Genomic DNA, 27,478 nt, shown 5'->3' with positions numbered 1-27,478 from the left:
CATCGTGTCTTTTAGTTTGAATGTAGTATACTGAATTAATGTCAAACACTATACATCCTATTGTAACTTTACCAAGTTACATTCATCGAATGTAACTTTTCCATCTACAACGATCCAAGACGCAAGTTTGTCAATGTTATCCAGTTTTGTCCAGTTAATCGAACAGTATCCAGTTAAAACTGAATTCTTCCTATATATTCTTTCCCCATATATTATAGGGGAAATAATACGTACGGTATTAACTCAGCTTGTTGTATATATATTGTTGAGAAGAACCAAAGGTAGCAAGTCCCGCCATTGGCGCATCGTGCATTGAATGTATCAACAGAGAAAACTATTTTCGTCACTACGGACGGCCATTTATTGGTACTCGTTTTTTTGCAGATAGTGCATCCAACAGCCTTTCTCGCTCTAACCTGTAGCAATTTGGTGGCTGGTGGAGAGATGTCGATAGATGTGAATAGGTATAAAATTTTAAAAATATTGCTTAGATATGTTGCATACAACAAATTCTAGCGGACTGAAATTTGAATTGATAGCAGGCCAAACATATCAGGAGTAAAAATGGTCAAAAACATTTAAGTAAGCACGAAAAGTTACAAAAAGACTAACCGTTAGGGTCTGCCTGGACGACCCAATCGACAACTAATATTTTCTTTTTTAAAATGGGCGTTAATTTCCGAATCGAAAATCATCAATCATGTTTTTTTCAGTTCTTTAAATTGCTTAAAATCTTTTAAGTTATTTAAGTTTCTGAGTCGTTGAAGATTTTTCGATTGTTTCGTGAGAATCTTTCTCGGAACTTTCGCATGGCACATGACGACCGGCGATAACGTTGACCATCGATTTTGGGCAATAAAAGAGGTTTGTGATTCAACCGATTCGAACCGAAGTGGATCCGGCACAAAGAAACTGAAGAGTAGCCTATTTTTGCTTAACTTGCAAAAAAAGGCCCATTATTGTTTATATGACAGTTTGATTTTTTTGTTCAGCCTTACCTTTGTCACAAGAAATGGAGAGTGCCGGTTACGACAAATAGTCCGCCAATCTTGCTCTAAATTTAGTCGCCGTGCTCTAATATATATACATATATAAGTGGATCACCAATAAAACTCCGCTGAGCATCTTTTACTTAGAGTCTTATTTAGGCTGTATTATGAATGGTAACTTCATTGTCCCCAGAAACGGAAAATTAGAAACACACTGTAATCCTACTGTCATCTAACATGTGATTCTGTGTAGACGGGTTTGTTTTGCCTTGCTTAAGCCAGGCTTTGCCTGGTAAACGTGGCGCAGGTAGACAACACGATAGCAGAGGTTTTTGCGTCCTCACCCAAACGATATAGGAAAAACAAGGGCGGCTGGAAAAGCGAACCGAAAGTAGGCGTTAACAAGAGAGGACACGACTATTATAATAACAACCGCAAGTGAAACATAAATAGCTTTAAGCGTCCGAGTTATAGTATGAAAGAGATGGTGATAATATCGAGTCGCCTCAGTCTTGCTGCTTCAATCAACGCCAGTGGTCTATTATGCCTTTACTTCATCTTACGCGTACGTTTATACAGTGCAATCTCTGTCACCTCTTTAACCTGCTTTAGCTTCTTTTACCGCTTCCATTTTTGTTCATAGATGTTTTCGCTTTAGATCTGCCTTATACATGTATCTGCATAACAGTTATATTCCCATTACATTATAGTCGAGCTAACGTTATCTTTATAATGAGAGTGTCTCATGTCGTTATGATATTCTTTCAGTCATCATTGGACGCGTTGGCTTGTTTATTCAGCTTGATGGGTCAGATGATCACACACGCGGATACTATCAAAAATACACAAAAGCGTTTAAAGCTTTGTCATACATATTTATTCCGTAAGCACTACGTTGAGCAGAGGTTACGACAACAGGCTCCGATAGGCCGGTCGGTCGATCACCCTGGATTTGTGCAAAGGTTGGTGCCAGTCGTTAACAAAGGAAATGAAGTGTGCAGTCGACTTGTGGCTGGCATTTGAGCTCTGTACCACTGCAAGGCCTGTAAGCAGGATTAAGGAGGGAGAAGGAGAATCGAATATGGGTTGTAGGAGAAGGAGAAATCTAAAGCTTGTCAGACATATCGTGTTTGCTCTGCGCACTACATCTGACACATGCACGCCTCCTTACACATTAGATCGTTCAATCAAGGCTTAAGGTAGCTCACTCACGTAGGCAATACGTAAGAATACTGCAGAGCTATTCCACATACGAGAAACTAGTGTCTGAAGCGCGGTAATTGAAACGTACGACCAAAATGGTGTTGAAAGGATGAAGCTTATGGAAGCATGAAAGAATCCAACATTGAATTTCAAGAAGCTTTTATGTTTTTACATGGGTTCTTGCAGGCTGGCGCGACCTGGATGGCAAGTACGCCTCTCTTTGGGTCTGTTGTCATGGCAACCATGTACAGCGAGCATTTGAATTCAGATCTTAACGTCGGTAAAAATAATTACCACAAAAGATTATGAAACACTAGGATTTATCACTAGAAAGGAAAACGAATTGAGTTAGTAGCTGCTTACATGGTCACCATATAGTTTCGTAAATTTGTTGGAAATGACCCAGATAAGCTCAGAAAATTCCAGGCCGGCTGCCTCTTTTTCCCAGCGGGTCCTTGACGCTAAATTGCACAATGTCTTCTTAGAAAAAAAGTATCTATAGGGTGTATGAAAGAAAAAACACGAGTCTCGGAAGCACGGTTTCTTGCACATTGCCGCTTTTCCTAATATTATTAAATTGTAAGTAGCATATTGTAATATTGATAACACTATTAGTATCCAATCGTTTCTTAGTCGTGTTTGGAATACAAAACATCTCTTGAAATCCTGACTCGAGTTTTATGGTCAACTAATCGTTGTAGCTCCGATACTCGAAGTTAAAAAGACGCATGACGGATTAGTCCTGCGCATGGTTCCATACAACTATTGTTCACTTCACAAGATAGGTAACAATTAGGCTACTGCGGTAATTGAATGAGTAGCGCCGGACTGAGCTTATGCTCAGTGTGTTCGAGCCAGTACCAGGCCGAAACTGAGCAATTTTTGGATTATTGAATTTCTGCAATCCCATCACTGCTTAGTCACATGAAAGCCGTTGCGTCAATCCAGCCCATCGCTATTCCTTGAATATTGCCCCCATAGTAACACAACGCGACCCTTACCAAAGATGACGGCTCCAAGAGGCACCTTGAGTCGTTATAAAAACTAAAATAGCAAAGGCATATCAGCACATGTCGAGTCAAATAGAAGTTACCGATGGGAAAAACTCATCATTCTTTATTTGCAATAGAAGAGAAGAAGGCAAACGATCACACAGTTTGGTTACAGCAGAAAGTTGTTGCACATCAAGCAAATCAGTGTATTGTATCATCTTTAAAGAGAACGAGCAAAGATGACCTGCTAATAACCTGTTTTTTGACCTCTTATACGATCGCCAAACAACATTTACGATCCAAATACAAGGAAGAGTATATTTAAAAAGGCTCTACCGCATGCTGCCAAAAGTTAATTGTAGGCACCTAAAAAGTAAATCTGAGTTTTTAATTCATTCAGTATCGAGCTTGGCGAATAGATCTTGGCAAGAAGGTGCTATTGAGGTTCACTTGAAAAACAAAAATAGAACGAATGTTTCTCGTATTCTCCTACCTGGAGTAACTTTATTCCTACCGCTGGGTTAGCTATGATCCCGGACATTTTTACAAGGTAGTAGCAAATCGAGGTAGGCTCACTTCGTTCGATCGCATCTACACAGAGAGTACCCATAAAGCTAGCCTTTCACTTTTTGAACCCAAAAGTTGTCAGCATAGTCTAATTTAGTTGACAGAAGGGAAGCACGAGGTCTTCGACAGACACGTGTATAGAGAACAAAACGTTCACCTTAATCATTAGAAGACATTAATTTTAACTGATAATTATTTCGCCTTAGCCACATATATCTACGCTACCTATTCCCGATGATCTTGCTTATAAGCATTTGCTCTACGGCTGAGATCTAGGAGGCTTATGAAAAGCGGCGCAGTAGTGTTTGCTAAATTGCAACACGCCATCAGCTTCGGGTGCACGCCGTTCAGTTGAACAGAAAAAAATGCTTAAAGTACATGTACTATTCATGCATGGATTATTTGCCTTACCGTGGACATAGGCAGTAGGCGCATCGATTGAACCTTAGCCACAATCAAATTTCAAAAAGCAAGGTAACAAACAGTCCATGTCGATCAATACGTTTGTCTGTTAGTCGACAAGATATAGGGTGTATAGTGTCGATAGTGAAGCCTATGGACAAACTTAATATTACAGTAAAATTATAAACAAATACTCGAATTTCTAGTCCCAAAGGTCAAGAAACTCTGTGCGCTCATAATGCCTTTTCGAACATATGGATCAAAGTGGCCTCAATTCGTGCTCGATCAGTAAAATAATTCGAAAAAAAAAAGAATTTTACATTTGATCAGTTACGCATGGATAATCCAAAATGGCTTTGATAATTACAGTTAAGGCTAAGCGAATTCCTCGACGCCTCTGGTAGGCTTGCAAGCCTATCAGAGGCGTTAAGGGGTCTGCTATCATGAAAGATTGTATGGTTGCGTTGTAAACAAGAACATATGGTGTGCCATAGCATCATCGTATAAAAACGATGTTGAAACGTGCCTAAAACAATCCTCTTCTTTGACACGGCGAGAACCTTTTAACCAATTCAACGTCTGACGTGACAAGACACATCACGCACAAGGCTATCGGGAATAGCGATACTCCTTCTAACTTCACAGGATAGCTTAGAAGTCGCTAGGCTTAGCGGTGGAATTACGTAAGGAGTTGACTACGACCGAAACTTTGGCGGCAGCCGTCGATGCGAGTAAATACGGCTGACTGCACTTAGTTGTTTTTGCTCTTTTGCAGTATCAAATGCGGCTCCCTCAAACAGTGCGCCCTTGGCTGAGCTCTCTGTTCTATTAACTGTTGATGACCATGCAAGACTGGGCTATATACTGTAAAAGTAAACGTGCAGCTAACGATCGTCTAATCAATCCAAATTCTATCATGAAACCCATCTTCAAGCATCTCTTAATGACAGACTTGCTGTTTGCTGACAAACCTAATATCGGTACAAACCGTTCATTTTTAGCTTATGCTGTTATTTACAGCAAACTACAGCACAGAAGCTTTCTTGTGCTAGACCTAGAACCTTTAAAATAACTTATCTAAAATAATTTTTGTCTAAAACCTCAGACGTTTGTGTACTGATTGAAGTGACTCCCAAAAGGACTCAAGGCTAAAAGCTTGTGCCCTAAATGGTCACATGCATCAATAAGAATTTACTGTTGATGAAAGAAAAGAGGCATTTACATTGATTTACAAAATTTGTTACTCGAAGCCCGTTGCCAAGTGGTTATTAAGCAGAACATCCAGCTGCGCCGTTGTTAGCCATTCTACCTAGAAAAAGGTTTTGTCAATGACATTCCTTCACACATTCAGGTGTAAAGGTAATAGTAACGAATCTGTCATCATCTCTAGAACACATTTAGCACAGAAAACATCAGCACGTTGACTTGGAGAAAAGTTTGACGAACTATCTTGCCATTCTATCTCCAAACAAATATTTGCAGGAATCTCTAACAAAGGTCTGCTTTAGGACTTGCTTTATACTAGAGACCTCATGAACCTATTGGCAGCTTGACTGCTTCTGTTCCTTATATATAAAATAGCCTTTCTGAACCGATGTTGCACATTGGACATGTGTTAACATCGAAAATAGTTAATTTCTGTAACATTTTAACAACGAGCACTGGTGCTCAATTAAACTCCAACGAACTGAGTATAGTCTGCTCTATAAAGAGCACGTACGGAAGTATTTCACTCACATAATATTATTCTCGTTACACCGAACGCACTTTTTAGGCTTTAGTGGTAATTGAAGTAAGAAAAGCTTATTATCATGCAGTAGCAGTATGTATTAGGAAAACCTGCTATACAATAGATGTTTCTAGGCGATCTGACTAAGCTGGTTAAATGGAGACAACTTTTTTAGAAATTATTACAATGCGTTATCTAAGTTGGTTATATCCTAACTTTTGGATTACTCACTATGTCGTTTAGGCTCGAATGGAAGTACGAGCCATTGTTCCCTTACTTTGGACTGATACGGACCGCTATTGCGAACCAAAATAAAGAATTTAATAAATCGCCACTCAAATACTAAGGGACCACAACAGAAACAATTTTAACCCAAGTCTGCCTAACCGTAGCTAAGGGTCAAGTAGACAGGTTTCCGATGGAACAGACGATGGATCTCTGTTCTGAAGGAACCTCCCACGCCCCATCTTGAATATATTTAGAAGACAACCACTCTTTAAAGCTTGTGGCAAAAATTGGGTTAGCCCAGTAAGCCGGGTCAGAACCTTGCCGTTCTCTCCTTTCCGCCAACCCCCTTAGCAATCGAAGCTGCCGTCATTTAAAATCCAATATAACTGTCGCTCTTTGGCTATTTCAAACGAAAAATCAGCGACGAAAATATCGAAAGCGATGAAGTTGAACAAAAAGGCACGGTCGAAAAGAAAGAAAGAAAGAAAGGAAGATCTTTTAGCTTTCTCGGCTCCTCAACAAACGCCATCTTTCCGAAATGCGAAGGAGAAACGGGTGTAGCGGGCACAAATACGGGGAGACGGACAGGCGGACAAACGGACAGACCAACCGACTAGTCGAGCCCAAATGTGGGAAATACGAAATAGGAGGAGTAGCCGCCAGTAAGCCAGAAGGGGCAGAGGGGGATGTAACACTACTTGCCACCGTCTTCATAATACGATGATGACGACGTAGTATATATAAAAGTCAGAACTAGACCAAGAGCAACGGAAAAGAGGAAATTGGGGAGTTGGATCGGGGATATTGGAGAAAATTATATGTGCTCTTCTGGATTGGGAGGAGATTGGTGATGCTAGGCACTGAGCCGGCGACCCGGGCGGATAGACCGGCGAAGGGTAAGGGTATTGGCGATTCTGCAGCGTACGCTTGTTCTCTTCCTGCGTCTCGCTGGCTGATATCATAAGATTGTCTAGATCCACATTTTCCTTTTTCTTCCCATTTCCCTCATCGTCCTCGTTCAAGTAGTGCACTACACTTATAATGCTTCCTTTTACCGTAGCGTTCGTGAGTCTGCCGGGTAACTGTTATTTTGGCGAAAAGTCATCGGCGTAGCTCATCGCTGCTCTGTTATAGTGTATATTGTATCTAACTAGCAGTATTAACCCGCCAGTGGAACCCCGTATTTCAAAGAGTCAACTCTCTTCGTTCGGCTGGAAACTGAACGCTAACAGTCGACACTCTGCTTTGCAGAGTCGGCTGATTTCCCGATGATGTTTCGAATAGCATTGGATGGAAATTGGATATGGTGAGAGGGCAGAAGGGGATATGGCGAAACACCTAGTTGGAGATCTGCCGAGAATTGAAAAACAGAAAAGAGCGATATCGTTGTTATTTTTAATCTCAGTTATTAGTGTCGTTACCTTTGTCCGGTCGCAGATCTTCTTCTGCTACTTTGCGTCATATGACTGCTGGACCTCCTTCAGACAACTTTGGAACGCTTGCAATTATGAATATTGCAACGATGTTGTGCTGACGGCAAGTCAACAGACGCACGGTAAAACTTGCTAAAAACATCTGCCGTTCCCAAATGCCTGGGTGAAACCAACTACGATTTTTCCTTGCAGGTCCCGCTATCTGCGTCAAGCTAGCTGATATTCAGTCATGGGGGGGAAATGACAAATGGTGTAGGGCCCGGAATACATTGGACACGTCGATACTCTAGAAGGCGTTGAGCTTCAAAACGTTTTTCGAAATATTAGTTAAACTATTGCTATCGAATATTTAATAGCGAACACATTGACCTTTAGCACACATAGAGGGATTTAAATTGAGTCTGGGATGGCAGAAAATCGACAATACTCGGCATACTAAGAATTATTGTTTTGATGTCGCAATAGGCGACCAGTTACTTAGCAAAAGTCCATTTTAAAAGTCTTCTTCGTCGCCGGTTACCATTCTACAGTATCCTTTAAAGCTGTTTGCTTGAAGGGAGATTTTACAGGGAAACTGATATATCTTGGCCCCTTTGAATGCTCAAATCTCGCTTTGCGTATTTTATTTACACTTTATAACCGCCTCGTTTGTGCACAACATTAAGTGTTTTAGTCAAATTGTGTACGCTTCTACCGCATGTTTGCTTGACCAGCGAACAGTCAGTTTAGTATCGCCGTACTTATACCGGCTCGTTCGTTATAGAATATGAATAAACGCTTCCTGATCATCTCGGCACACTTCGATATCACTCGCGCTCGTTTCAGTCTGCAGATGAGACGCTTTTACAGGAAGCGTGCGTCTGCATCCGATTTCGGCTTTAAGCGAATCTAACCCAGCATCAAAAAGTACGTGTGTCAGTATAGTGAAAAGGCAAATTTGCACCATGTAGCCTTTTCCATTCGCGATAAACGCTCTCGAAGATGAACGTTGTACAAGCGACGGCCATTTGTAAGCTCATTGTTAACCCATAGATTCAATTCCCTGCGGCATGGCGATAGCAAGCCGCAACGCAAGCAAGCGTCTATCGCCCGCTGGTAACAACACCGCAGGCCCAAACATGCCCAGCGAATATGCACCAATCGTGGTCCTGGAGGTAACAATTTCCGATAATGGCTTCGAGCGATATGTGGTAAAATTTTACGACTCTAAAGCCAAAGTATCATAAACACATTCAAATCGACACTTGTGATTGAGAGCTTTCTGCGTAAACGACTGAACCTGATATCAGGGCAGGAGACAGAATGCATATTATTTCTATGAAGCACATTGCGATATATGTTCTTGTTTACATTCGGCAAAGAATAGGACAAAAAAATATACCACACCGCTGGTTCCTTATAATCTGTAATCTAAAATACCTTAGTATCACATATGACCCAAAAAACTCAGTCATGCAAGTATTTATATATGTTGTATATGCTATTACTAAATATATGACGCAGCTAGCAGTCTTTTTTTAAACGCTGGGGAACCAGTAATTTCTGTGACGATCTATTCTGGGATCTTCCCAGGTAATTATCGACGTCGTTAAAAATCGTGTAACAAGCCGCATTTCTACTTTTGGCGAACCAGTTCCTATTGTATTTTCCCTATACTAATTCCTAGAGAAATTGACGCGCCCAAATCGACTGACGAAGCATACCACCCTGTCTTCATTCAATGGAAGTCTGTAAAATTTAAACAATTAACGAAACACCTACGTGAGCATCAATGCAGGGCCGGTAAATAATAGGAATGCCGCGATTTGTTATCTACCACGAAACGTTTAACGGTATTGATAGGTCTTTATGCAGACAGAGCAGTCTTAAAATAGGGGTCTGGAAATTCTCGAAAAAAGCTTACGTCTTTATATTCAATCTAAAATTAAAATGACCCACTGGACCGTTTGCAGGTGTGACGGAACGTTTTACAGGTTGTTGCTAGGTTATCTGCCATCTGGTATATACAACTGATAGTAGGTATAGGCAGAAGGCAAAAAGTTTCGATAGGCGATCTGGTTAAATCTAACAACGAATTGTGTGTATCAAGCTCACGAAAAAACAAATAATGACACAACATATAAGGACAATTATACGCTTATAACGATACGATATAACGAAACTCGAACCAACGATAGCTCATTGAGAAAACTATTGCCACTGGGTGCAAACGATTTAAAGTAAGTCGGATCTTTAACCCTAAGCACTTATGATTTGCAGCATTCATACATTTCTAGCTTTAAAATATACGCTTTCTTGCAGCAACCCCACAAAATGTATTCTAGTAATTGAGCGCATCTTATAATACGCCTCGTATAACTAAGCTAGGCGATTCGTTCTAAAGTTAGGTACACCCATAATAAACCTGCTTGATGTTATGGACTACCACATTACACATCATAACATTCCTTGCAGTAACGAAAAGGCTGCGATGGATGACATTGGCAATGGAACAACTAATAGGATATCTAGCAATCTAGAAACGTATTGCATGTAACCGCTTATATTATAGAAAACCGAAAACGGTCGTCTATATATGTACACGCTGCAAGGGACATTTTCACCTACATGTCCTACAGACTTGCAACTAAATCTTGAAAGACCGGAAATTCTAAGCTACGGTAGAATGTCTGTCAAGCGGATTCCATTGAACCGGTTACGATGGAGTTTCGACAATAATCTAAAGGCGGCGGTATTCATGCCTTCCGCGTGGGTCAGGTATTTGACATGCCGTCCGTCAAGATGTCATCACACCGGGTAAACTGTACACACCACACGAAGAACTGGGAGCCCAAACCCGTTACCCGTTTGCAATTACAATCAGATCTCTCGATTAAGGTGCGAAAGCCTCTGGAAAACACTACGGTACCAAAGAATACTGTCTGTTTCCAGTGCCGGATGAATAATCTACACAGTTTGCTGTCTCTTAAAGGAAATGCACAGGTAGTGAAGAGGCCATTCAGAGTTAAATAGCTAGTAGAGAGGCTAAGTAGCGATGGAAATAGTATATGTATACGTAAGTAAAACGCTTTAGCGTTGTGGGTCGAACATCTTCAATTGACTGTGAAGCGGTTAAGAGATGTAGCAAAAAATTCCACTCATTGTGCTACAATGCATGGCTTTGCAATACCCGCATGCTGGAAAACCAGTCTAAAGAACATACGTTAGCCCTCTAGATAAAAAAAGTTCTAAAAAATACACCACTAGGTCTGGCTACCTATCTGGATAAAAAGGTATATCAAGATAAAATGTTTATAGTAAAGTATGACAAAAACTATGAAATTGAATTTCTGCTTACCACCTTGAAAAAAAGTAGCTCAAAAGCACTCCATCACATCAGCCTTGTACCCAATATGTAGCACAACCGGAACCATCATGGTCAACTTTTACATGAAGCGCTACAGGTTTACGTATTCCAACGTATTCAGAAAGTAAGACGACCTTAAAGAAAGTTGCACTTCCTATTGACTTATTTGCATATTATCTTTGGACGGGTTGCATAAACTTGCAATGCCTTTGAAATACTTTGTAAATATTAATTACATCCTTCAGTGCTGAAAAAATGTGGCAGAATATTCATACTGCCAACGTCTATATCATAATTTGTACCTAATCGTTTTCTTATTACTCACATAAGCATACCGAAATTTAAAATAACCGCACTTCTTATATGTGTTCGATGTATATGTCTACATGCCTTCAGTCAGCCCGAATATAAATTTCGCTGTCTTTAAAATATAGCTTTGCACACATAATCGAGAGCTGTGTTCAATTTGAGACACAGTAGTTATCTTGCTATGTCGTTTATTTTATTGCCCTGCGTTATTACAGATTTGTTGTATATGTGCACTTTCATTACCGGAACACATTCTATGTATTATACAACGTAAAGGGTAAAACAACAGTAGGAACACCTGTGATTTGTGAAACGGCTACGAAAACTCATATTTTAAGACCTGCATAGCGGTTTGACGCATTAAGCATTGTAGAGCGGTGTTGGAAACTGTAGATATGGATCAGCAGCTATCATCATCTCGCCAAACAGTTAAGGGTTCGTCGGAGGTGCCTCCTTTCTGTTCTCCCATACGAGAAAATGACAAGACAGAATGCCCTAAGGGGGCTTCGCCCATCGGAGCGAAGCAGGCATGAGCTTTGACTGGCTTCCATGGCCGGTGGCATCACAAGGTTTACCTACTCAATCCGTTGCCCTAAGGGAAGGGGGAACAAGGATGTGGACTTAATTCAACCCTTGGGGACGTGCATCGCCCCCTTCACAGATGCACACGTCGATATTATCGCGTCGTTGCGCAATAACGCCATAGCGTCGTGCGCTAGACACATACACAGAGATCTGTAAGCTCAAGGAATGCCGGAGTGCTACTACCCCAACACGACGACGAGGGCGGCGGCAAAGGGACAAAAAGTCGAGAGCTTAGGAACGCGTCTCTGCCTTGTAGAGAAATATGGGTAATAACAGCAAAAGCCAGAAGCAAGCAGAACTTACGCACGATTGCCCGAATGGATCGTGTTCTGTCACATCAAAGGTACGATATCGTAGCAGATGAAAGAGAATGCCTATATCGCGGCCTGATTTGCATTTGAGAATTGGACAAGGTTCACTGTATATTAGAAGAATTTCGTATGGTTAACAGATGGCATTTCTGCGTAATCCACTGCACCATTTTATGGCCAACAATGCGCTTGATCATTTAGCGATGTTATTAAATGTGAGTACGTCATATACGGCCGGCGATATATTACAGTAACACTAGACCGCACGTATCAGCACATGCGACAGGGAGGCGACATAGACAGCTGACGATGGACTGCAGTCGGCATTGTGGTATAGTAATGCGTTTTGTAATGCTACCGCGCTGTTAATGTGACAGCCACCATTTGTTTGCTAGTTGTTTGTATTGAATAAAATCATCCGTTTCCGCGTGCTTCCCATTGTTTTTGCTCTTTGCCAAACAAGCGATTGCCAACGGAATCTTTATAATCGTATTCTGTAGTATCGCTATTGCGCAATCTTAGCATTTATCGCCTTAGCACGGCTTAACTATACGTTTAATTGAATTAGTTTCAATTGAGCTTGAGTGAGACCCTATCATAGTAGATATAATCAGTAATGTAACGCTTGTGCTGCTGCCGCCAAACCTACGTACGCTTTGATACTGATGGTCTGTCGAGGATGTCCATTCTCATTATTACCGGTACGTTCATCTATTGAAACGTACGTACGTCTATTGAAATGACCAACGATTGGCGTTTGTAATGCTGTTCTTTAATGTACATGCAAAAAAATACTGACAGCCGTAAAAGCTTTTGTTGAGTTACCCCAATAACCAACTGAGTCAAGAGGGAACAAGCGAATATGAGCTACTTCTCAAAGTACACAGACGGGTGCCGAAGTTTAGGTAGACGCTAAAAGGAGTTATTGTCATAGCAAGTCCTGATCTTAATGAAGTAATGTACTAGATGGCCAATCATATATTTTAGGACACACCTGTATCGAGTCCAAATTGAATTGGAAAAAGTACACGTCGCATTGAACCTCTCAAAGCGAGCCTGTACAACATGTTAACAATAAAATTCGATGCTCTTTATGCGACCGTGTCCATATGCCTATGATACCTCCGAATGAAGTAGCTCAATCTGAATGCATTACTCATGATTTTTACGTTTCCGAAAGCTACTTCTTATGCATTATCACTTGAGAAGCATTTCTACCACCTTTTATAGGCTATCTGAACGCGAGCCTAGTACGCACATGTACACGAGGCCCCGATATACACACGATGTTATAGCGCACAGGAAGGTTTGTGCTAACAGTGCTCAAAGTTATTTACAATCAGGCCATTTTTGTTTTTAGCAATGCTTAACGGTAGTACCGGGCGTAAAATCTAAGGCATTTATTCAAATTTACGATCGTGATAACAGTTAGCCGCTCTTCTCGTTGGGCTCCCTCAGCGTTTAGATCTTCTGCATGAGAAGCCATAGATTTTAGGCAAATCCTCTTGTTGGCAAATCGCCTTTTCTGCTACGCAGTCGGTAGACCTTCTACGAGCATCGGTCAGACTGAATCCCAAAATAACGGGACCCAAAGAACACTCGCTTAAATTCGAAAATTTATATTCAGCCCAGGATGCCCCAATTGCGTTCTTATGACAATTTTTTTCTGCTGTTGATGGTTCTAGGTTTCCCCCGATTAGAGGCCGGTTATAAGCAATAAATAAAGGATTACAAAAATAACACTGCCCAAACATAATACGATATAGCAAACGGTCTCTTCAAAGTCGTTTACTATGCATACATTCTTTCCTAACCATTAAAAGGGAGAAAACAATCGCGCTAGGTATTTTTTAAGGAATCAGAGCTGAAGGTGATAGGGGCGAAACGTTTGTATAGCCAGCTTCGATAAGAACCAGTGTGATTAACTCTAGGTATTGGGAAACTGAGCTACTGAGTCTACAACGTTAGCCAACTTTAGTTCTTTCGTTTGGAGCCTAAAAACAGTACGAAACTCAGATTGGTCTTGGATTTCCGATTATATCTTAATATAAATCGTTCGTCGTGGCCATGTCGCTTCACGATGATATCACTGCTCTGTTCCTTCACTCTATCTACTCGAATATGATTTTTCAGACATTTTGGATGGCAAACCTAAGCGTCTATTTGCGAACTATGTATGCATGGAGCATTCGTACGGGGACTGGGCGCGAGTTATCGATCCAGTCACAAATTACTTTTTCGCGCAAACAATCATCATAAGCTAGACGTGATGTATTGGGCTGTGACTGCAGTGGTATGCTGAAGTTAGCATTTCTCTTTTTCGTGATAGTGGAACGAAGGCTAAACCGCGTCGGCGTCTCTTGGCGAGCTTTGAATAGGAAGAAAGTCCCTTTGGTCTCTGGAGCGTCCTCCTTTGTGAGAAACAATGAAGGCAATGGGAAACTATAACGCTGAAGGGGCTATAGAGGAATAGATGGGATCAGGCACCACCAAACCACCTCATCTCTAATCAAAGCCCTCCCATATTTTTTGAAGGCTTCTAATGCGCAGAGACTTCTAGGACGGCGTTCCAAGGGAAAATGAAAAACAGCGCCGTTCTTGCACCACAGCTACTGCTACGGCCCTTTAATGATGGAGACGGTGCGTTTCCGCAGCCGTCTCTGGCTTATTTGCATGACGAACACTCAACGGTACTTAAAGTTCCACACAATCCGCACGGTGAGCGTTTACTGACAACTCTCTTCATTTCATCGTAGAATAAGCTGTTCGAGAAGCAGCGCAAAAGTGCCAGCGAGCCAACGTGAACTATGTTGGCTATGAACTATATATATATATATATACTATAGAACTATATTGTATAAACGTTGGCTGCCAGTATAAGCTGAAGCTATTAAATTTATGTGGTACTAATGAACGTGAGGTGATCCTTAAGAATTGTAAAAACAGATATTGGCCATATGCCAATTTATTTTGGGAGGCAAAGATGTATCAAGTCAATCCAAAACATTTTCTGCGGTCAAATACATTCAGCATGGGATCAAACTCTTTTAGATATGATTTCTTCTTAGATGCATGGTGTACTTACTAAGACATCCGCATCTGTTGGCAGACTGGATAGCATGTTGGTAAAGCCAGCAGTGGGAGCTGTACATGTCACTACCCTTTTTTCAATGGGCCGCTTGGGAGCAGCTACGTCCAGGTGCAATGCGTTACATCGATCTACTTACCGAATTCTAGATCATTCCAGAACAGAACACATCGCATTTTCATAACTTCACGAGTCTTAGATTAGAACCTCCGAAAGAGAGAGCATCGGACTTAGTTAGTACTACTTTCTGGTAGTACCGCCGCCGAAAGTGAAAAGTAAAGTCCTGCAATATAGTCGAACAACTGCACAGCTTAGGCCAATAGTAGCTGAAAGTCTGATTCTCTCTGTGCACGACCGGATATATACAGTGTAAAGCCATACATATAACATGCTTCTCTTTCTAGATCATTCGCAATAGTTGGAGACGAGGCCAAACACTCAGCTGTTCAAATTCGATCCGCGCAGTGAAATCACCGGTCCGCATTTTCATTCTAGAGTGCCGGTAATTAAACGCTGTGTATTTTTGTTGGACATGTGACGCGCTCGTTGTCGACATCTTTCAAATGGTCAAATTCGTATTGATACACTCTTTCTACTACTGAGAATTTTACTTGCACTTTACATGTAATCCTCGTGGTCATGCAGGTTCTTAGCGTAGAAGTAATGGCGGAGCCAGTGTCAGATAGGCAGGCAACTTCCATTCTCTAGGCCTTTGAAAACAGTAAGTATACCTTGCGAAACAAGTTAAAAAAGTGAACGAAAATCCAGCCAATAGTTAGTTTTGGTGATATACGCGCTTATACGTGGCTTGAATGCGGTTCAGTCGCGGAACTAACTTCTTTCGAAACTGACTTCGAAAAGAAAGAACTTTAGAGGAAATTGTCGGCGACCTTTGTGGTCACTAAGATAATTGTCCATATCTGGATCCGATTGCTTGCAGCAACAGTATCATATCTATAAGCATATCACCGTATTTCAAGCTGGAAGCTGAAACAGTAAAAATTTCATAAAAAATATGGTTAAGAAAAATAACGCTATACTATAGAGTCACAGGTGGGAGAGAGAACACACAAAGAGAAATTTCTTGTTACGTAGCACCCTTTTACATTGTATATTGCACGATATTTCTCCCTCGTGTAGAGTTATTTCGCTTTTCGTTCGAAGACGATGCAAAGTAGTCTCTGAAAGATCTCGACGCGAACATAGGGCTGTATAGTCCACATCAGAATTTTCACTCTCAACTGCGGGCGCTCCTCCCCCCCCACCAAAGCACTAACTTGTCTCGGGTATCTACACTGCTGTTCGTAGCCACTATGAATACAAATAAATGAACGTTGAAACAGGTGGCTGTCATCCAACGTAGGTTTGCACCTGTGGGTTACTGACCAACGATTGTACAGCCAAACATGCCCTAGTAAGTGGTAGAGCTATGGCTGAAACGATCTACACTTCGGCGACCTGCCTGCAAGAATTAGCAGCAGCAGTCGCAGTCGGCACTGCGTTTTGTCGTTATATGGAATTACATATAATGATTGGGTGGTGGAAGGAGTCGTGAGGTAGAGATTGTATCGAATTGTTGATGTTCGTGTTGGCAATGCGGCCGCATCGAAGGAAGCGAAGAGATGAAATAGAACCAAAGCTGCCAAAGAGGGAAGCCGAGGAGAGAAACCGACTGAGCGAATGCTGACCAGCGAAATAGCTTGTACGAGTGAGACGAACTCCACCTCCATCAGCGGCTAAGAGAGTCCCTCCTTGCTTCAGCTTGCTAAAACTACTGCTTCGGCCCGTCGCCTTCAGCTAGGCGCATACAAACGAAACGAATTTGGTCGTTGGTAAGGCTCCTCACGTCGAATGGTTCGGTTCCGTTCGCCTCAGCCAATGCGGTCCCTTCTATCTTCAGTAGGCGTTCGGCATATGGAGCTTACACCACATCCTATACTATAATCTATATAGTATAGAAGCTGACCGTCGGGTTTCACCACTACGTAAACTTTATAGGCGTTCCTGGCGAGCTAGTTTTCCCGTCTGTCTGCCTGTGTGGGCGCCGTCTCTTGTAGGCTGGTATCTTTCATCCAGCCGCCATACGTGTTCCTACGCTCCGCTTCTTGATTTCTCCTGCAGACACCTTGCCGTAACTTGTGCCCGAGAGTCATGCAGGTATTTTACTCGAGGCGGGGCTGTATCTTGAGAAAAAATGTTCCAATGTATACGATGTAAATAAGCGATCAGCAACACGCTATTAGAGCACAAATAGATCAATCAATTGTTAAAAATACGTTGTGATATTCAAGGCGATAAAGGCTAGCCTATCTACATACGTGTGATATAAATGAATCAATAAGTAGATATTAATTCAATACGCAAAAATATATAGCACAGTTGAAGTTAACTGCAATGGTGTCCGCAATAAGCAGTCAGCAGTTAGCTGCTGCAAAAAAAATGCTGTAAATCATACCGGTTGGCTATGGCACGAGTTACAGCGGTACCTCACTCACCCCCCCCCCCCCCAGACCGACGGCTCAAACATTTCGCATTGTCCTGTGATTGCGCGTACGTTAGAATCGCATACACGCTTATCATAATGATTAGCATGATCTTGTATTGAGGTTCCGTATTAAAATTCTATGACTTCATCTTTCTATTTGGCTCTGTGCGTCATTTACATACGTGAGAGTATATACCATCATCTGGTCGCCTTATCAGTAACAGCATCCACCGATCCTCTGTATAATGTCAATAACCGATCAAAACCTTCATTTGGCCGATGACGGCATCAAACTTTTATTAGGCAATACAGGCGGTAATATGGTTTCAGCTAGTTCATACCACTATAACAATTCAGGGACTCTAGAGTAACAATATAAGCATCAGCAGCCGCCACAGTTGAGTGCGCGAAAGTTTGCCGTCCTCGCTTGCGCGAATATCAATCAACGTCTTGCCCTGCTGCGTAACGGTTGCCCCACATTAGTCCACACATACACTAGGGTCGCTAGTCCTGTTCTATTGTTACCGCGTTGATACTGTTGCTGCTGTCTCAATGCGGGTGAGGTGGACAGCCTAGTAGGCAGCTGTCGAAGGTGCGGGAATATGAGTATAGCTAGTGGGCTGAGTTCCTGGCGGAATTCGGGAGCAAGCAGCGCATATATATATATATATATATATATATATAATTCTATGAGTGTGTACGCAGCTTAGGTCCATGTAAGCGTTCGTGCGGTATGTTCATTTTTCAGTATTAGCCCTAATGGCTCAACATTGCTACCGATGGAAGAAGGAAATGGGAACAAGGACAAGTAAGTAAGGAGAGAATGGTATCATCTCAACGCATAAACGAGACGGAAACTCTGACATTTCAAGTTTGAGCGCTACAATAGCGTGCTCCCTGCTCAAGAAAGAGTGCACTTCTTCGTACGACTTCAGTTCGGAACTAATCGTGTACCACAACAATGAGCAAAGCGTAATTAAGTGAAAGAAAAACTAGCAGTAGTAACGTACAGCACATAAAGGAGTAGACTAAGAATGACCACTATCTGATCAATACATCAAAATAAGCGGCGCGTGAAAAGCCTCACAGGGTGGCGCGGCAAACAGAGTGGTAAGGGCCGCTTATATAATTTATTAATCTTTATTGCTTAATTAATATACGTGGCAGTGATGAAGGCGGGCGACAGTGGGCGAGGGGAGGCTTGGGCCAAGGGATCCTCTGATGGTAACTGAGTGTGGCAACTAAAAAGGAGAAATTAACTAATAGATTTTTCCCATATCACTAAAACCGCTCAGTTAATGATAATAATCAAATTGTTACATGAATTGCACAAGGGTGTATTTAAACAAGAACGAGCGAAAGCTCCTCAAAGTTTTTAAGAGTTTTTTTTTTCTTCAGTGTCTTAAATACTTCATGAATAATTTTTCGTCGACAATTGTGCACAGTGAAGTATCTCGACCTGGCAGATCCTCTGGAGCATCATCTTCCGAACCATGTTCAGTTGCTTAGATAGATATGTCGCTTACAAACTTGGCCGTTGAGCTTTTTGAAACTGTTACAGCCCGACGGACGTACATGTGACGTGCATATAAAGACAAAGATGCAGTACGTGGTTGAACCTAATAGATAGGTCTCGATCCTCTGCAACTATATTTCATTGGAAAATAATCAACGAAAAGCCCACTGCAATGTGGATTTTATATATAGTAATAATACATGGGTAAAGAAATCGTGCATATTATACGTAACGGAAATATGGATGGTACAACAGTCCGTTCGGATACCAGCATCGAAGAAAGAGGAGACATTAATGTTTAGAATCATAACACAAAAGAAATAAACAAGGAATTAAGTCGAGTGTTTTTGTAATATGCTTTTATTGACCCTGAACAGATCATCGAAGCTGCTCTCCTGATCAATTAGACTCAATGTCAGATGACGCCAGAACTTACAAGTATCCTTTCGAATTTATAAATTGAACGTTTTTTTAATAACCTAATTAAGCAACTCGTTAGGTTAGAGTTAAATGCTACCACTTACCGTAATAGCTGTGTGCAGTTTATATTTGAAACTTTGTTGTTATTTCCAATGCAAAAAAAACGAGGTATTGTAAATCATGCTTTGTCCAAAGGAATTTCAGTCTTTTTTTTTTGCGTTGCCTCCATAGCTTATGTAAACGTGTTAATACTTTGTAGTAGAAGGGGCAAACGACGCTCTTTTTATAGGCGGCGGTTTACTTGGCTTATAAGCTAACTCTTCAGTGTATTACATTATAGGATAGACGATGCTTGCCAATCAATTCTGTTTTACTTGTCATCAATCCAGCGCTCCAACAAAGATTACGCGGAAAAAGGCTAAGCTTTAGACACACTTTGTTTCGTATTGGGGCCGCTTGAAGCAACGGTTACCAGCAGTGCACGACATAAAAATCAAAATAATTATTTTTGATACAAGTCAGTTTCACGCCGTGCGCGCAATCTGCCCCAGCATGGGTGACCATTGCTAAAACACTTGCTCACCAGTTGTCGTTTAATACAGATTCTGTAAAAAGAAAAAAAAATAGTGACAAACGGTAAATACAAAAGCGTTTTTTATTTGTTTTCCGGCAAATAACCGTTAAGTAGTCCTGTTCTATAAAAAGTGTTTCAGATCAAGAGTTCTATTCACTTGGATGCCGCCAGCAAAAACACTGCCTTAGAGCAAATCAACACTATTCGCTTGGTGAACAAACGCCTCCTTTTATACATGACAAATAAGAGGTACTCATACGTATGTTGAACAAATATACGAGAGAAACCGGACGGAATACAATGCAAGCTGTAATGGAAAAGGTAAGGCAAGAAAAACTGTAATTAAGAATCGCACGACGAGCGTAAATCGTTGCTTTGAATATTGAGCGCCTTATCTCGTGCCTGTCAATCGCTCGCACACTTAACACCGTGAACCATGTCAGAAGCCGCCGAAGAAATTAACTGTGTCAGCGCAGGACGAAAGCTTTCTTATACACCCTCTTATAAGGAAGCCATCAGAAACTACACTCAGCACCCAAGTAACATGATGAGAAGTGCCTAAAATTCACGATTCTGTCTCCCCTTGTCGAAGCTTCGGGGGTTCGCATAAAGCTCTTTCAACTTCTAACAACCTTTTTGCAATTCTCGTTGATTTATATAGGCGCTATATAGTTGTTATGAATGGCCAAATGATCGACTACATTGTCGAGCACACCCGTTCTATATTTACTTAAATTATTCGTTTCTTTTATAGAGCCCTATTATCAGCTTTCAGTTTCAACGCCGTAAAGTCTCAATAGGTTGTAAATGAAGAAAGTTTTTACTAAGAAAATCTTCGAGTTATGTCGCCTTCCATTTATTTGCCTTTTCCACAATTAGAAGTCCAGTTCTGCGTAATTAAAACAACAAACGTATCGGAGCGGCTAACAGTTTATCGAGACGTTTGTACGCCGCTCTTGGCATACTGATAACGTCGCTATATTGCGCATGATGCGTTCATAAATAATAGTTCATCTCATTAGAGCATCATTCTCGAAGAGCGATATTTTTGTATTTGTTGTAAGTATTCATCTGATCTATTTTTTTTTTTATAATTAGCCAATAATTACTAAAGAGAAAAAGATACTTTTCTCTATGCGACGAATGAAAGAATTCGCAAACACTCCCGGGAGCCACCGTTTCTAACCAGGATTACATACACTTCTCAGTTATATAATATATATATATATATATATAAATGAATCTAATTACAAGTACATCTGCATTTTGACTTTCAATACGTACAACTATATTGCTTTACGCGGCATTGCCATTTCAGCAGGTTTGTACCACCAGGACATTTTTCCACCAGCTGTAGCTTGCTGTTGGCAACGTACGATTATGTTTTTGTATGGTGTTATTCATTTAAAGAGTCTATGTCTGAGGTAGTATGGCCGCCTCTGGGGTCACAGAGAAACGCGCAGCATGGACATCGTAGTAGAAACCATATACGGAAACGCTCGAAAGCTACGGACGGGCGAGTTAGTGCCTGCAGTGCAGAATTCTGCTGAATAAAGCAAATTAATGAAGTATCCCTTGCACCCCCCTCTCCCGCTCTGCTGTGGCGGTATTACCCCCCTTTGAGTTGGCCGCGACACCCTCTTTTCGACTATCCTGGCTAATTATATTAAAGCACAGAATACGGCAACGTAGTCCGCGAGCTGATCACGAATAACGGACGAGCCTCTGCGGCAAGGCAGTAGCAGATAGAGTAGCCAACGAACCGAGCGACCGTAAACTTACTCGCGGTAGAAACTGCTATAGCCGAAATAGCAACAGCAATAGCAGCCCCAGTAGAACTTGTGGCAGCGGCCGCTAGCGCCAGCAGCCAAGTGGTACATATTGCCATGATAAATTTGCATGTTTGACCCCGTTCTCGCTTGCTATTGGACAGAGCGCTAGAAATATCACCAGGGGTTACGAAAAAGGCTGAAGGAGAGAGATGCTTGACGGATGACACTGTTCGCATGGTATGGCACATTGCAGCGTAGTGATGTAAACGAAACTGCATACTGACAAAGAGTAATTATCTAAGAGGCCTTTATCAAAATGACATTTCCTCTACGAGAACAACGATAACGGCTGTAATAAAAATGCCGATCATACATCGTGCAAGACGGCAACAATCCTAATGATGCTGATGACAAAAAGATCGCGCCGGCTTTAAAGTATGCGTTTATTAGAATTGGTACGCCTCATAATGATAATGAAAATAATAAACTATATTGAAAAGCCTGCTAATATCATACCGCATCACGTGCTTCATCCAATTGGAAGCGGGGGTCTCTAGGTCAATCCCGAGTACTTGGCGCTGCGGCCACGTCGTCCTGATTGATGTCGTGCTCAAGCTGATACGCCCACTACTACTATCGTATGTGATAGTGCTATTCATTTCGTTCGCTATATACTCGCTAGCATCTCACAAGACAAGAGGCTTGCGTGGATTGATGTATCCAGTAATTGTAACAGGACCAGTCATGATTTAGAGTGGGCCAAATTCAAATAAACACATCATAACTTGTTTTTAAGTGGCGCTGCCCGCAGTTGTGTTATTTGAAATGAACTCGACACTTGGACACTCCTTTATGTACATCAAATGTAATAGGTTTTATTTATTAAATCCCACAAGCATTCAGTCGTTTAAATCACACGATAATATGTATAGTGTTAAACGTTACGTCCGAAATACTCATTGATCTGCAGAGTTCCGCCCACATAGAAGCAAATTGGATACATATAATGGATTCTATTCTAGCCCCAATAATATCTGCCTCGGATCTCGAATAGAAACGGGAATCGGTTGCCAGTGTGAAAGGACCGTTTGACGACGGCGATGGTCGTGCGCAGTACTGCATAGCAGACAACGGGCAGCGTTGGCGTTCGTTGTTACAGCTAGTCTCCTATCGGTCAGAGGCGTTCAAACCAGCCATATGTCTGCACCTTTCAATCTACCCAGTTTCCGACATTATCTCCAGCAAGCGACACGAACAATTTCTATAAATGCCGTTTTACATAGCTCCGTCATCGGTAAATACCAAGATGTTGCTTTGTATATCTACCAGATAAATCAATACCGCCGGACTAACCCGCCAATGTAGCGGTTCTTGTGCACGTATTTTTTGCCGTAGTGTTTAAACAACAATCGATCAACCATGGCTTTACATAGTGACATTTATGGTACGAAGGCAGCTGATTCATTTGTTGACTGTGCTCTATTTAATAAATTCATTCGTCAAAGTAAACGTGTCATAAAAAGCGCCTATCAGCTTGTCTGTCTGGTGTATTTATGGGGGTCTTTCTCTTATCGGTGAAAAAGACCTTGAAACGGAATTTTCGACAATTGCGCATGGCCTAAGCTCCTTTTCAAGGAAATGACAATCGTCAACCAGCAGCGCGAACTTAATCACAACGAAAGTGAATTCTGTATCATGCTTTCGTTACAGAGTGCGTCGAAACTGCCCAATTCGTCGCATGTTTAGAGAAGCTACCCGCATGTTCTGCATGCAGATCGTCCTGACATGGGGTCCACTTGTTACGGATAATCCACGGTAGATAATGAACCCGCACAGTGACAGCTATAAAGGACAGATTTAACTCAACCCTATTAGGACATTGAACTGAAAACCTTGAAATTCCTAAGACATAGTTTTTTTTTTTTTTTTTAACCAAATCTGGCTGTTTCTAAAAAACAAGATCATTGTTTGAGGTAGATTAATGGCTGATTTACCGTAATTTTTCGCCAGTTCTGAAGATACATTAACAAAAAGATGCGGGGAAACTTAGACTTTGAACAATATACGCTGCATACAAGATTCGAATCGGCTTTTTTCAAAACCATTGAACGCATTAGCTATCTGACGGCTCTTGTAACTCGTGAAAAATTGAAACTGCCGATTTGCTGTGCAATCATTTAAAAGGCTGAATACGGTAGCTTTGGAATTTTCGCTCTCGAAAAAAGCGCGAAAACACAGTGCGGTGCCATCCTAAATAGCACAGCGATCAAATAGACGCAACTATTCGAAACGTCATGAAATGCTAGTACGCTGGCCGCTATCCTCCAGTGCAATCTAACAAAGATTCCTACCGAGTTCCTAGCGCTGTCTAGGGTTTGCCGATTCGAAACTGATAACGTAACGATGATCATGGTCATAATAATTGTGCTAATAAAGAAGAACTATTATTGCATCAAACGGAACGAAGGAGGTCCGACAATGGCGCTTGTCACTGTACTCGCCTTTGTTGTCGCCGTTATCCTGCCGCTTTCATTTTTTTTTTGTTTTGATCGTAATGTCTTTGTTAGCCCTCCGCTTCTTCTGACCCTCACACTGTCATCCAGCCACTGCATGAGGACGAGCAGCAATCGGATTACGTGCGCACCCTGACGCATCAATATACGCGTGTTCGCCTATCCACCAACGTCGGCAGCAACAGACAGACGTTAGGACATGCCACACAGCTCGCCGGTTTACCCCTGTGGCCGTTGCGGGTGCCAAGCTTATGCAATTCTGAGCGGAAGCGGCAAGTGGTTGAAAGACGATGAAGTGGGACGAAGAAGAAATAAAGGGGTAAAAGCTCTCCCCCACTGTCAGTGAACCGTCCGAGCCCCAGCGGCACCGTTGGCGGCATCAACGCTTCGGTCGCAATATGATAGCTGCTTTCAACTTGCTCCTACCTATGTTCGAACAGCAGTTGTGCTCCCGAATAGAATCTTACGTTGGTCCTACCGCACTACCTATTGTGGTTGTTACGGAGCAGAATCCTGCTCGAGCGGCTCCTTGGCATGGAGTCCAGAGAGAGGGATGTTTATGGGGGATTTATATTTTTCGAGCAGAATTTTGGCTTCCCGTCATCAAGCTTTTCGTCGAGCTCGACTAAATGTTCTTGCTTTTAGTTTGCCACTCACGTTGCGGCGTAATTTTGGATTCTGTGCGGGTTTCCCTTCCATCATTCCCTCCTCTCTTTCGTGCCTCCTCTCCCCTTCTTGGATCTCCCCATGCGGCTGGTTTATCATTCGTTCCATTTTCCATGTACTAGGTCATTTGCTCTTCCTGCCAGTGAAAAGCAAAGAAAAGGGCACCAAGCATGGACAGCACGGATTGTCGAAATCCACGACCGGCAGCCAAAATATGCTTCGGGCACTCGTCCCAAGACACGACCGGCAAGCGGCAGATGGGCTTTGGCTCAACTGGAGCAGGGCTCACGGATGAGCCTTACTGCGCTACTGCTGCTTCTGCTGCCAGCAGCCGACGCTTCATGCCTTGACCGTGGAAACATGCAGTGTCCGCAGAAGCCTCGATGAGACCCCCTTCATAATCCGCGTTTTTTGTTTTATTTCTGTACCCGCAACAAGCTCGCTCTTCAGCTCCCCCACCAATCTCCTTATGATCTTTTCTCATCTCCTTCTCGAGTCTTGTTCTACTTCCGTCTATGGGGCTAACTGGCCTCCGGCCAGCGGGGTTTAACATGTGATGAGGGGGGAGAGGTGTAGAGCATGGTCGCTAGCCTCGCTAATAGCAGGTCTGCCGGCAGGCCACACTTACCACGGCTGGAGGTGGTCGGACCTTTATGACTTTTTGCTATCTCCTTTCTTGTCGTTTCATTGCACGTAGTCAAACGAACATTTCGATAGCGCCGTACAATGGTTCTGCCCACTCAGGGCTTAACTTATCTTGCACGTGTCGATAAGTGCACAAGGCTATAACAGAATAGACTGCCCAGACTGACTTAGCTTCCTTGCTGAGTTGTCTTTGGCATTGAACCCACTTCCTAACACACTCCTGAGCAACTGACGCCTTTGACACGATACGTTACACGCAGTTTAACTTCATGAACTCCTGCCAAATTATTCTTGCCCGTATTGATAGAAAACAATAGATTGAATGAACGAAAAACTAGTTTTCTCGCAGATAGATAGGTTAAAGGAAAGTCTCTTCGCATTAAAGTTGGTGCTCTTTGCGTCGTCTACTGTATACACTCAATTCATAAGTTGAAAGCATCACAGCAGTCTGGAACATGACATAAAATTCTTTTATATAATACAAATTTCGTCATCTCTATTTGGTCAGTGTTTATACAGAATGCTTCGAAATTTGAAACAATCAATTCCTAAGGGGGTGATATACTGAATGATAGGGTATTCTTTTCAATGAAATCATATAAGCTTTGGAATTCATTTTACGGTTGAGAAATCAGTGGGCACGGGAACGTTTAGAAGAGTGTCTGCTCCTTTCTTCAACACCTGCTTGGCCTGTTATCCAAATTAGCTACCATTAATAAGCCGTATAATGCGCACTGTTAATTCTTCACGCTGAATATTTAACTTTAAAATCAAATTGCTTAGAAATGTTCCACCATAATTAGAGAACAATGCATCTACCCTTGTACTCTTTCTCTGGACGCCTATTAAACGCTAACGGGGCTAGCAAGAGACTGAACCAGGTTTTTGCTGCAGTGGGTAAGAATATAACATAATTTTTGTCAACATAATAATGGCTTATTTCGGTATAACCCGAGAAGTAAGCCAGTTGTTAGCTATGCTCAAAATAGTGGTCGTTAATCAGGCCCGTCGAAAAATGCTGTGGTTATTAAGGTGTATTACCTCGTTGTGGCTTGGTACGTAGTGTTTAAGTACTGCGCTTACATTACTGTTGTTACTATGATTGTTATTAAGGGTGGATGATTAGTAGCATCTATTTTTGGAGAACTTATGAGAAAACAAGCCTTACATGTTGCGAACTAAGGGAGCAAGCATTTCGGGCTTTCTAAAATGTTTTCCTCTACTGGTTAAGAGATAAAAAAGGAGTATGTTGAAGCACGATATTCGAAGTTACAGATTTAATTAGATCTAACTAACAGCTGTGCCAGCATAGTTCTAGCTGAGTGTATGACTGCATGAGCCTGATACATTCGTTATAGGAGTCTTCACGTAACCTCATCGGTATGTCGTTCCAATATTTCGGCTACGAAGTGCGTTGTGGACGGCAATAATGCAATCAAAGATAAAGGTCCACTAGGATATATATCTACGCCTTTCAAAAATAATATGTCTATACCTAAATTAGCCTTTTACAGTAATACAGCATAAAGTTTAACATTGCTCTTTCCTTTTTTTTAGTTACGATATCTCGCCTTGGTTTCTACAGCAACGACAGAGTTGAGAATGACTCCGCTTCCCAGAAAAGGATCGACGTGCGACGTCGCCATCAATGAAAACCGCTAAAAATTTTAATAAATCAAATGAGCATTTTTATAGGAAGACGAAA

General features: G+C 41.8%; 1 protein-coding gene and 1 long non-coding RNA gene across 13 annotated transcripts in view; both read left to right on the top strand.

Moving 5' to 3' along the window:
* LOC111243146 (uncharacterized) overlaps positions 1–27,478 on the top strand; it is a 93,998-nt gene that overhangs the window by 33,767 nt on the left and 32,753 nt on the right. The gene's annotated exons all lie outside the window — the stretch shown is intronic.
* LOC147758632 (uncharacterized) lies at positions 39–27,478 on the top strand. Its single transcript, XM_086984141.1, has 3 exons — positions 39–1,554; positions 1,758–1,951; positions 27,331–27,478. Exons 1-3 carry the CDS (start codon positions 1,465–1,467, stop codon positions 27,371–27,373), a joined length of 327 nt encoding a protein of 108 aa, XP_086840267.1. The 5' UTR covers positions 39–1,464; the 3' UTR covers positions 27,374–27,478.

The sequence above is a fragment of the Varroa destructor genome, unplaced genomic scaffold (assembly GCF_002443255.2).
Source record: "Varroa destructor unplaced genomic scaffold, Vdes_3.0 BEIS01000001.1, whole genome shotgun sequence".
Lineage (NCBI taxonomy): Eukaryota > Metazoa > Arthropoda > Arachnida > Mesostigmata > Varroidae > Varroa > Varroa destructor.
Note: the sequence above shows the minus strand (reverse complement) of the source record. Positions and strands in the feature narration are given on the sequence as shown.

Coding starts and splice junctions, on each gene's coding strand:
- LOC147758632 (XM_086984141.1), top strand. CDS start 1,465: ATGAAAGAGATGGTGATAATATCGAGTCGCCTCAGTCTTGCTGCTTCA. Junction 1,555..1,757: donor GCCTTTACTTCATCTTACGC/GTACGTTTATAC, acceptor ATATTCTTTCAG/TCATCATTGGACGCGTTGGC. Junction 1,952..27,330: donor CACCCTGGATTTGTGCAAAG/GTTGGTGCCAGT, acceptor CCTTTTTTTTAG/TTACGATATCTCGCCTTGGT.